The sequence below is a fragment of the Carassius gibelio genome, chromosome B14 (genome assembly GCF_023724105.1).
Source record: "Carassius gibelio isolate Cgi1373 ecotype wild population from Czech Republic chromosome B14, carGib1.2-hapl.c, whole genome shotgun sequence".
In the NCBI taxonomy this organism is placed as follows: Eukaryota; Metazoa; Chordata; class Actinopteri; order Cypriniformes; family Cyprinidae; genus Carassius; species Carassius gibelio.
Window position 1 is genome coordinate 12,788,059 of NC_068409.1, and position 12,593 is coordinate 12,800,651.

Below are 12,593 nucleotides of genomic sequence, written 5' to 3' on the forward strand. Positions count from 1 at the left end.
ACAGTAGCTAAATCAATCCTATGCGTGACTATAAGAACCAGACTTTCTCAATCGGATAAGGATCGGAATTTGAGCGGTTAGATCGTCAAAGCTGAAAATAATGATCCGATTTCTTAATGTTAATGTAACGGGACAGCTATAGGGGAGAACACAGGAGATATTTAAAATGCCAGAGACCTCGATTGCATCCAGATTCAAGTTTTTAATCTCGCAGTTGTTACTTTTACGATAATTGTCCATGAGACAGTTCATCAAATGCTGACAGATAAAAAGCACGAGAGGCCCCTTTCGTCGGCGTCTTCAGCATAGAGCCTTCATCCTCAGTTCCTCATAGTGTTTATGAGCTCTGCTGGTGAAGAACATAGTTAGACTTGTATTTATAGCCGTTGTGGTTTGGTCTTTTGTAACGTGATAGTGTGTAGTGCAGTAAGCAAGAGAGCTCAAAGATGAAGCCACGGCTCACTATTTTCACTATGTTGACAATGATTTGTGTTATCATGCACAAACTCTGGGACGTCATTACAATAGGGGAAGTTGAGCTGAAAGCCGTATATGATATAGAACAGACCACTTTAGAGAAAGAGAGAGCAATAGAAAGAGAATGTTAGAAGATAAAGATTGAAAGTGCATCTTAAAGGACAGACAGGTTTGTAGAATTAAAAAAAAAAATTATATACAGGTTTTATAAAAGTTTGAGTTCATTTTCTAATTTAAGCATCAATAAGGTCCTGGTGTTTGCATTGGATAATTACTTCAACAAGTTCATCAGTTCATAAAAATAAAACTAAATTGTGTACACTTACGTATTTACAACTGAAGTCAACAGTGCACTTTGTCCTGGAGAGATTTCCAAGCAGTAATGTGAAGCTCATTTTTGTTAAAACCATTAGGTGAAGTTTGTAATTTCAGCGGCAGTAAATGGAATTGTATGACTGCTTGATTTCAAACAGGTTTTGTTGCCATGTTGGTTAACAATATTAGTTATTTCAATATGCAATATTGTTCAAAAGTTTGAGGTTGATAAGAATTTTGTAACGTTTTGGAAAAAAATCTTATCAAGACCTCTGACTGTAATTGTGTTTTGACACTCTGATTTAAAATTCACTATGGATAGAAAAATTGCAGGAAACACCTGGTTAGCACACAGTTTGCTGAATTTTAATTGCATTAGGAGTATAAACCTAATTTTAGCTTGTAGAATGTACTGTAGAATGTATTTTCTGTTAATCAACAATATGTCACAGATAGAGTTTAAAGGAATAGTTCACCCAAACGTTACAGTTTGCTGAAAATGTACATACCTTCAGGTCATTTAAGATGTGGGTGAGTTTGTTTCTTCATCAGAACAGATCTGAAGAAATGTAGTATTACAGTACAGCACTTGCTCACCAGTGAATGCAGTGAATGGGTGCCGTCAGAGTGAGAGTCCAAACAGCTGATTAAAACATCACAGTAATCCACACAACTCCAGTCCATCATGTAACATATTGTGAAGTGAAAAGTCACATGTTTGGCATAAACTGGAGAAAACTAATTTATGGAAAGAGGACTTGAATTTAAACTGGACGCAATGGTTTTAAGTTACATATGTCTTAATAATTGAATGTTTTGTTACAAACTCACAGCTTTTCACTCCACAAGAGTTGATTGATGGACTGGAGTTGTGGGTATTACTTGTGTATTGTGATGCTTTTATTAGCTGTTTCTCATTCTGACAGCATCCATTCATTGCAAAGGATTCATAATGTAAAATTTTTCCAAATCTGTTCAAAACAATTTTTAGACCTACTGTTCCTTTAAGTTGAATTGTACCTTGAACATTCCAATAACGATGCCGGATGCTCTAGATTTAGTTATGCGAACCGCACCGGGGAAGTGAAACCCTGAGACCCTTTCTTGACAATTTTTCTAATAGGGGTTTAACCAGCAGGGGTTGATTTACGTAGAACAATAATAATAATGCCAACAAGAAAAGTGTGTCTGCGACCTGAGCTTGTTAGCATCCCCTTCTCCTGCCTCGCTCAGATATGGTTTCTATTTCACAGTACCTTAAGAAGAGAGGAGGGAAAGAGGTTGATGGAAATGATTTAGTGCCCAGGGGACAGAGAGAAGGTGGGGTTAATCGGTTAACCAGAGGAACAAAGAGGAGGGGGGCCTGGCTACCGTCTGGGAGGAATCCCCTTTGTCGCTTTGTTCTGACTTTCATATACACGAACAGGAAGTAATGCAAGGTGCACAGATATGCACACTTCATCTGCATTTGTCTGTGAACAATGGATTTTCACCTAATCCAGACTGTTTCCATCATTTCATCTGAAATTGTCCTGGTTTCTGCATCACACATGCAGTGCTGTTTTTACACCTTTCTACTGCCTTGGTCAAGTTACTGCGTAAATTTGGATCATATGGACTTCTGCTAGTGTGAATCTCATAAAAACTGTTACAGCATAAAGAAAATAGTTACATTTTTAGAAAATAATTGTATTGCATTGTATTATTTATTTTTTTAAAGGGGTCATGAATGGCCTCTGTTTTTATTTTGTACTTTTCTCTTAGGTTCACTTATAATGTTATCAAGATTTTGGCATCAAAAAACATAAAAAGTAATAAGCTATTAACTCTCCTGTTTTGACCCCTCTCATCAGAACACTGTTTGAACAGGCATGGCAGATTGTTCACCCAGAAGAAAACGCCCAGCTTACATTCAAACACAGTGTACACTGCTGTGATATAGGTCAAAAATGCATAAATAACTTAATACATATCAAACAATCTATAAGAAGAGACAAAGAAATAGTGACTATGAAAACATTTGGATCCAATATAGTGAGCAGAGCGTAGTCTTTTAGTTTCAATCTTCTTGAAAAATACTGCGTTGAATTGTGCATTGTTTGTAACCACGTTAAACTACGTCTAGCGTTAGGATTAGAAAAAGGCAAAGTAAATGCTTCTCAGTTCATGACCACTTTAATGAAAATTAAGCAAATTTAAACTCCCTTCTTCTATTGTCAGTACGTTGTTTGCAGACAACAATCTCATTCCCATTACTGTAAACCAAAAAAATATATATTATTTAAACTGTGGAGTACAATTCTACTTCATAGCATTTGTTGTACTCAATTTAATTAATGCAGTTTTTATCATTTATATAAAAAATATTTTTGTCTTGGTAAGATGATTTTCATTACTATGTTACATTTAATGAGAATCAGGCTTTTTTTAACATTACAGCAGGAGACTTTAACAGGGGATCTACCAATTGTCATTGATCTGGAAATAATAAAATAGACATAAAAACCAAAATACAAGATCATTTTAACCAAAACTATTTTCGCTATTGCTGCATTATTCTAATGAGATTTTTTTATTGTTTTGAAAATCGTATCAAATTAAAATCTACTAAAATGTACAATAAATGTTTTGATTTGATTGTGCTTTCTAATGTAACCCAGACATTTCTTTGTGGAACTGACGTACATTTGAAAGTTCATAACAACTTCAGCTCTGCATTCACTCAGGATTCTAGGGAAAATCATTTTAGTGAATCCGTATGTTCAGAAATCTCATTAATGACTCATAAATGGAAGTCAAATGCAAAAACTGTTTTATGTAAAATATTTATTAAGTCTTTTCACTTCTTTTTTGACTTCAGGTCCTCCTGGGAAACGTGGACGGATGGGCAGAAGAGGCGACCCTGGTGAGTGTGATCTCTCAATTAATGTTCCTCATGCTTGATGGCTAGCACTTTTCTATAAACATTGTTACTAGAGTCCCTAATTCATAATCATTAGATGTGACTGAGAGGAAGTCCTCAATGGCTGTGGTTTTGAGTCACCGTAGACCCTCAGATGATTCAGAGGTATTAAACTCGAGACTGATACAAATAAATCTGCTGATGTATTTCTAAGTGAGCTGTGTTGTAGACACACATGTGGCTCTCAAGGGCACAGACTGAGAGAGGTTTTAATGAATAGAATGATTCAATATCGCATCACTTGCAGAGGAAGCCATCAGTAAAGCTTGGGAATCTTAAGTAGGTGTCCAGATGATGTCTCAACATTACGCCATAAGATTATCTTTGGATAATGTTTACAGTTTGTAAAGCAGATCCTATATTCACCTTCTGACCATATCCGTTTAAATCTGGGTTTGCGGCGTTCCCACACAATGGCAATTCTTTACATCTGTTTTTCAAACTTGTTCCAGCCCCGCTGCCCTGGGAGAGGAACTTCAAACGTTGGCAGAGCACTTTATTTACAGAGAGATAGTGGGTCGTTTTGTCACTAAGTCTGCTAGATGTGGTTCTGTTTAGCTGCGTCTGCTTGTTGTCGTTTGGGCCGTAAAGCGACGGGACGAGTCGAGTGTGGAGGTGGATGGAGGAAGAGGTTCTTAGTTGCACAACAGTCTGTTTGTTTCTCTAGGATGAAGGAGAAAATATGGTTGGAAAGCTGGAAGATATTTAGCAGTCTAATTAGCGCAAACATTAGGCTGGTCTTATACATCCATGATAGTTCAATCATTAAAAGCGCTCGTTTCATTAGAACCCTCGTCAATTAAAAGATTAGTCTTTTTGCTAAACAATACTGATGTGCTCAATTAAACCGTGAAACACACTCTCGTTATTTTTCTCTTTCAACATCCTACTCCTAAATGCTTTCCAAATGGTGAAGCCGTGTCGTTCACAATGCTCAGAGCTTGACTGTGCTGAGTGAATGTTATCTTTTAAACTCTTAAAGAGTCTGCCAGCGTCTAGACGTGTGTAAATACACCAATACGCCAACAACTTTCTGCCTCATAAAACCTCAACACATCTTTAAAACTCCTTTGTCTCCTCTGAGGGTCATAACAACTACCTGATGAACATTTCAGAAAACCGAAGAACATTAAAAAAAAAAAGGTTTAGAGGTTACCTTTTTGTTAAAAGAGTGGAAGTGTGATTTTGTGTTATCAACTGAAACTTAAAAGACATTTGAATTGTTTTAAAGGTCTGTTTTTTGTTGTTGTTTTATTTTTCAGGACCCCCAGTAAGTACCCTGTCCTCACACTTCAAAATAATGACATTAGGCAGATATGGGCTCTGTATTGTGGTAAGGCTGACAAAACGTTTGAAGGGTGAGTCATAAAACCTGAGAAATGGCCTTCAAGTTCTGGAATCTTTCATGCATTCTGAATATTTGCTCCAAGTTTGTCTGACTTATTCTTACATTTCTAGAACCTTCAAATAAAAAATGTGCTTTCTATAATTAGCATGCTTCTGAGATTCCAGAATAAAGCTTAAAGAATCAAGTTCTGGAATATTCGCTTCAGAGCAGCTGGATGCTTTAGGAGATCTGGTGCTTCTGATGTTAAAGTTCTAGAATATTCAAAACCAGCATTAAAGTTCTGGTATCCAACAAAAAGTGTAACTCAGTGTAAGAACAGGTTGCAGACTGTGTGTCACCTGCTTTAGATTTAGGTTAAAACCATGCCGTCAACACCTTGTTGCAAACAGATATGTGGCTTCTAATCCATAGATTTCATTGATCTGTTTAATGCTTGCAGATGTCATATTATGTGACAGCTTTCGACATTTTCACAGTTTAGGTATAAATTTCACGTTTAGTTTCTAGTCTTCTGTAAAGCAGAGGTCCACCAGTTTATTTACTTTGAGGGCTATTGCAACATAAAGAAACCCTAAAACACTTGAAGTTCTCTTTATATTACCTTGAGATTTATCTTTTTGAATCTACTGTAGGTCTATATTTATTTATTATATCTAATTTTTCTTTGCACAGGGCAAACCTGGGCGAGACGGTTACCCGGTAAATGTCCTTTAAATTATCTAGTTTCTTTCTTGGGTTTTAATCTCCATCTTTTTCTAATTGCTTCTATCACTTCCTTTTGATTTATTGTTGATCTCAATGTTTTCTTTTCTGTCTCACTAAATACCTGTGCGGCTCCCCAGTAACAGATATATTAATTAATACAATATATATTGTACAAAATCATTCATGGAAAATTTTTCTGTTTTCTGAAACAATTTAGTTGGACGTTCTTCTGGTTTTAAACAATTTAAATAGCTTTTAATAAAAGTTAAATGTTTTAGATGGTTTACATAACATTCAAAAGTATAGTTTAAGATAGTTTAAGATAGTTTCATATAATGTTTGCAAAATGATGAAATTGAATGTTCCCTCAAAAAGTGTTTTCTAACATTCACATAACAATTAAAAATGCTTTGGACGTTCAGCGAACATTCCAAAATAACAATTTCGAAACTTAACGGAAACAATAGCACACCATTTTGTTAGCTGGGTCATACAATATATCTTTTTTTTTAAAGGAAAATGAATTACACAGCTTATGCAGTGAAAGGTCTGTTAGGAATAGTGTCTAAAGCCTGGAATAAAACGCTTCAAACTGTTCTCCTGCTCTCTTCATCATCGACACCTTCATCTTTGATGAAGAATGAACCCTTTCGCTGGTATTTCTGCAACATGGCCGATAATGATGCTGAGTTTCCTGGAAAGAGTGAAAGCGCTCCTGGGCTCAATTACACTGGTAATGGTGTTTCTCTGTTGAAAACGCTGTAGATTCATCCCTTTGGCTAAACGTGGGTGCGGGACAGCAGGCCAGAGACACTTAGGACTCTTAGTTTATAATTTCCTGGTTTCTTGAACCTTGAAATGGAAAGTACTGGGAAGGCAGTCAGGCGTTTAGAAATGAATCGAGCTTAGAAAAAACATTTGAACTGTGACATACGGGCAGAGCTACTCTGATCTGTTCAAGTACAGCACATCTGATGATTGTTTTCTGAAAACTGGGATTTGACTAGAGTACTTTGTTTGTGTTCAAATAAAAAGATCTTTGCTTGGTAAACTGTAAGTCATAATTGAATCACTTATGAAACAACCCCAAGTCAAACAATCAATAGTCAGTTTATATATTTTTAAGTATCTCTGTTTATGTAGATACAAACATGAGATCAATTCTTGGGGTCCAGATTTCCATCTGAATTGGATCATTGCTTTGATTGTGTGATCCAGTGGAGAAGTGGTCTGGGGGCCTCTAGTGGCTCTCAGTGGAACAGCAGAATGATAAGCAGCAGGCTGATCTGGAACATGTCAAGGTGAACCTGGGGTCAGATTGTGGTTAGTCGCAAATCGAATGAGGCTTTGTACCTTGTTTTGTCTAGATCTTAATTGTGGACCCCTTGGTTTGGCACCAAATATCAAGAGATGTTTAGTTAACAGGCCTTACTCACCTCGCGGCGTGAAGTGTGAGTTCATTAAGTGTATATTTGTCTAGGAGCTCTGAGTAAGCCTTACTGTGCTCTTTAGCCAATTATACTGCAGCTTTATTTATTACATTACCACTTCCTGTCTCTGTACCCATTATCTCTGGTATCGTTGCAGTAAATCAGAGTGATGTTTGTGCTGATATGCTGTGGCGTATCTGCTGTGAGATCAGCCTCTAGATAACGGTCTGTGCCAGGCTGGGTCAGTCATGCCCAGCAAATTAGTATCAGAGGTACACTCATGGTTTTCCCAGATTTGTGTGTTTGCCGGGAAAAGTCTGTGGCTAATTATAGACAGGTGTGTGTGTGTGTACATGCTACACACACTGTCACACACTGAAACAAAGAAAGGTCTGGGTCATATTTCACCCTAAAGATTTTGTTTGGTTTATTATATGTGTATATGTATACATGCAAAACTAAATTATACAGGGAAAAATCTAATTCTAATTACATTGATAAAGTAATAAAAATATATCTGACACAATTAAATCAGCTAATAAATTGACTTTTTTATTTTTATTTTAATTGAAATGCAATATCTGCATAATGAAATATATTCACTCCTAGTAAAATAGTATAATAAAGTAATGAAAATCATGTTGTAAAAATACATATTTACATTATATTTTATTTATATATTGATGGGAATAATAAGATAGATAGATGAAGATATAGATATATTTAAATATATATATACTGTGTGTATGTATATATATATATATATATATATATATATATATATATATATATATATATATATATATATATATATATATATATATATATATATATATATATGTATGTGTGTGTGTGTGTGTGTGTGTGTGTGTGTGTTATGTGTGTAATGTAAGCTGGGAATTTCTTTACCAAAGGTTATAATTATTATTATTATCATCATTATTTATTACAATAATAGGAATGCAATATTCACAAACAAATTAAATGTAACATTACATTTAACTTAGAGTAAAGGATTTAAACATTAAAAAATGAAAAACCTTGGGGTGTGCTGGCATTTGTTTGGAATACAGCTGAAGCTCATTGGGCTCAATAGTAGAATAGCTCACTATATGTGAGTGGATCGGATTTCCTAAACTGGAGCATGTCCATTAGCATCTGCCAAGCCTCTGTAGCATCTGGTACAGAACGACAGGTGCGTGTGTGAACTCGCCCCAAATCCACATCCTTTTACGGTTTACAACGCAATCTCAAAATGCTTTCGGGCCAGCAACTGTGAAACATACGCTAGTGATTTCTCTCCATTCACCAGCAATAGCCATCTTTTAAACAACCCCCTTTACTCCCTCACAACGTGATTGTTCTTATCCTGTAAACTGGTTTGACAGACAGTTTGTGTTAACTTACGTCATATAGTGGGGATTATTAATGACTAAAAGCAGATGATTTCAAGTAAATATCATTTACACTGTTACACAAGCCCAGAGGAGTTTAGCTGATGAGCAACAGGAGCTAAACAGGAAGTGTACGCATATACATTTGATGGAATCCAGGTAGATCCAGGTTAAATCTGTTCTGTTAAGTGCGCTGGGTTAATGTTACTCACATATGTGGACACAACGTGTGTGTAGAAGCTTCGACATTGTTCTTATAAGCTCAGGTGGTGCCCACATGTTGCCGGTGCTCATTTGAGGCTGTGATTTGATTAGCAGTATCGTAAACAGACTGTATTACATGCAGACGCTGCTGAGAACGGCTCTCACGAGACTGTCGTTCAGGTTCTTTTATAAATGATCCCTTTGGATTTGTGCATATGATGGATGGGTGACTCTTTTTTCCGAACGTGTCGTGGCCAGGATTACTAAACTGCACAAAATGTCCTGGTTTAGGCTTTGTTTTCCTGTTGTTTTCATACTTGCTGAAGGTAGTGATTGAAAAGTAGTCTGACCAATATATATAATCGACCAGTCGTGAAAGCAATCAAATACATATAAAGTATGAGGACTGTAAAGAGGACATCAATAACATAACAAAGCCAAAACGTTGACATTTTAGGCAATTTACAGAACAACAATGTACTACAAATGTTTTTGAAAAGGTCAACAACTAAAAAAGGTGTGTTATGTCATCCCACTGATAAAGACGACAGTTGTATGTGTGCACACAGAACTTTTATTTTCTTCAGAGAATGTACAAATCTATTTTATCTAAAAATGTCTAGTATACCAATTCTTGTTACCGAACATTGGGGCCAAAATATGTCATGAATATTGGCATGGTAGTGTTTCTTTTTTGAAATCCAGGAACATCTTTCTTGGCGGTCCGGCGGGAGAGAAATGAATGTCACATATCTCAAAGTATTTCCATGTACTTGAAGTATAAAGAGTCGAATAAATGATATTCCCTTCAGAGAAGAAAGTAGAACAGAGAGACGTGGAGACTTCATAGACATTGGATCCAGATGAGGGCTCGTCTCTCCCTGCAGAGCCACACGGAGATGAGATTGTGCTTCTTGGGTTTCTTTCATGCAGAAAAATGAAACCTGAACAACAACACTGTATGCATCTCTATTCGCTGTCCACTTCATTTCCCCAAATGATTGACCTAATCACGTTTTTCTCAGTCAAAAAAATAGATGAATTCATAATCCATTTAATATCTAATTTTATTCGATTTGTGTAATCCTTGAATATATCAGGATTCATTAAAATGATAAAATGTATAAAAATATATATAAAAATGAAACATGCACATAGATAAATCATTCACGATAAGATCAGTTACATGCGCTTACAAAATAGACAAGGGTGAATTGTGATTTCATGCTGTCTTCAGTATTTTTGTCTTGTTTATTTAAAATTTAGGTTTCTGAGGTTTATGCTTCATTTTATTGCTGCAATTTGCAAGTGGGACACGAAAAATCTTAAATTAAAATTTCATTTGATATATGTTCTCTAAAAAACAATTCTTAGTGTCTTGTGCAATATTCTTCAAGTAAATCATGTTTAGATATTTTTACTGGAAAAGTTGCAGTGCATTTAAAGGCTTAAAACGAGAGATTGGCAACAATAGATGGGTCATTTCTACACCGTCCAACCCAAACACAATCTCTTAATTAGGTGAAGGCAGTCAAAACCTGTGAAAGATTCTTTTAATTAAAACATTTAAGTCTTAATTTGACTCCAAGGGCCTATTGATACAATCCCTCCAGATTTCCCGCGAAGCACCATTGAGCCCACCACGAAGTCCAATTTTTGCAGGAATGCTTTTGTAGGCCTGAACTCAAAGCGTTTCGATTACCCTGTGATGAATTTATGATTTATAGCAAAGTTGAAAAACTTTAACGCTGGCAAAGGGCAACAGACTAAAAAGTCATTATTTCATTTTCTTGAGGCTTTACTGGTAATTCGAATCCTCTTTCTCACTCCTTTGCACTTTGTGGTTAAATATATGTGGTAAATCTGTGCTACTTTGGAATGCTTTCCTGCCGTTCCTCCTCGGAATTCAGCAGTGCACACAACAAAACTAGATAGCCAGGATTCATCTTCATTTAATTGTTTTATTATAGGTTTTTTCTTGGAGGTTTTGTACTTTGGCCAATCAGTATGTTGCAGGAGAGGAATGAAAAGCCAGTTTGGGAATAACGAATGGATTTGATTTTTTCACGGTCACTACCTTCACTCTTCAGGGGGTCATAAATTGAGTTGTCTTAGTTCATGTGTGGCATCCATATGGACCTTCAGGTTCAAGACAAATAACAAAATTTGAAGGATACATTCTTGGATCATAATGTGAGTGATGCTTGTCCGTGAAAAAAGTAAACAGTGGCTTGTTTTTTGGTCACGTTTCTTGGATTTTTGAGGATGAAAACCTTTAATCCCCCAATAATTTGGATGGATTGCTCAATTACAAATGCAAGTCTTCGGCCCTGAGGGTCAACAGATTGAGACCCAGCAACAGTGACCAGTGGGAAGACCGACCTCCTCCTCACAATGATGAACTTAAAGTGTCTCAGACCCTGAGTACTATGCTCATAAATCAGAGTTAAATGTCTTCGCTGATTCATTCATTTCTCTTGCAGGAAGTCCGCTGGCATTGACCTGTGCACATGGTGTCTGCTCAGCATGAGGAGGCTCTGCAGAGAGCAAGCCATGTAAACGCTCCCAGATGTATGATTAGAGCTTGTAGCACGTCCTCAAAACAAACGTCCTGTCCTTAACATACCTCTGGGAACGCTTAAGAACAGGGATTGTTTATTGTCCACAATGGACTCGTACATCTTTTGTCTGTTTATTCAAAGGCAGAAGCTTTAGTGTTCGTTATTTTAGCCCAGGATGTTCCCTTACTTTTGGGTCCAGGTACTTCATTAAAGTTTGAAGGGCCTGTCACAATAGACCCTGTGTTCACTTCGTACGCACGCAAACACATGGGCACCAATTTTTCATTTGGTGAACTCTGACCTGCAAATTCATATTGTGTTCTCAAAGAATGACATAGATGAAGTACAATACAGTTTCTGATCAAAGCAAGTTTAAAATACTTTTAAAAAACTTTAAACTTTTTTTGTAGGCTTTACTTTAAAGGAATGTCACTCATAATGTCACTCATTGTTTACACAGAACATTTACACTTTTTATGAGGATTTAAAAAAAAAAAAAATTTAATGCATTAGTTAAGACAGTTCTGAGTGACCAACACACATGTTGCAACTGAGGCTTATGTCCCTCTCTCTGTTTCCAAAACTTTGTTTATGCATTGTTTTGGGAAACATGTTTCCTCTTTTCTACCTTAACACACACAAACGAATAGCTGGAAATAAACTGATGGTGCATTTTTGACGTGGGATTGTTACAAGGGTCCAACTAACTTTTGGGACAACAACAAAAAAAAGGACCTGAAATTGTAGCGATATATGTTTTAAAGTTCAAAGGTCTCTGGCATTTTGATGACCTCCCACACTTCATTCAAAAGTATGTGATTTATCTGGCACTGCTACTTTTAGAACAAGTCTCGGTGCTTCATGACACTTTTAAATCGGGATTTTCACCTTTGACATCACGCGTTCTGAACAAAAATAAATCCTGTAAGGTCACCTTTTGCATGACTGCATAGATGAGTGTCCATACTGGATTGCTCCCGTTACAGTCCCACAGTCTCACAAAGTTTTCTATAAAATAAAAGTAATAAAAGCTATTTTATACTGCCAACGTGGCACATCTGCACAGCCTTTAATTACCTGGTCTGACTAAAACTGATTTTAAAACATGATAAATTTGTGTTGAATTATATTTGTTAAATATTGAAATGAGTTATCAATTAGGTTGTTTTATTTCTAGCCATATGTATAATGCAACAA

At 36.2% G+C, this 12,593-nt stretch overlaps 1 protein-coding gene across 1 annotated transcript in view; it reads left to right on the forward strand.

Annotated features, from left to right (window-relative positions):
- LOC127971849 (collagen alpha-1(XXIII) chain) overlaps positions 1–12,593 on the forward strand; it is a 139,083-nt gene that overhangs the window by 91,850 nt on the left and 34,640 nt on the right. The window contains exons 3-5 of the mRNA XM_052575103.1: positions 3,653–3,697; positions 5,017–5,024; positions 5,775–5,801. Of these exons, the coding sequence (XP_052431063.1) occupies positions 3,653–3,697; positions 5,017–5,024; positions 5,775–5,801 (80 nt within the window). The remainder of the gene's footprint in view (positions 1–3,652; positions 3,698–5,016; positions 5,025–5,774; positions 5,802–12,593) is intronic.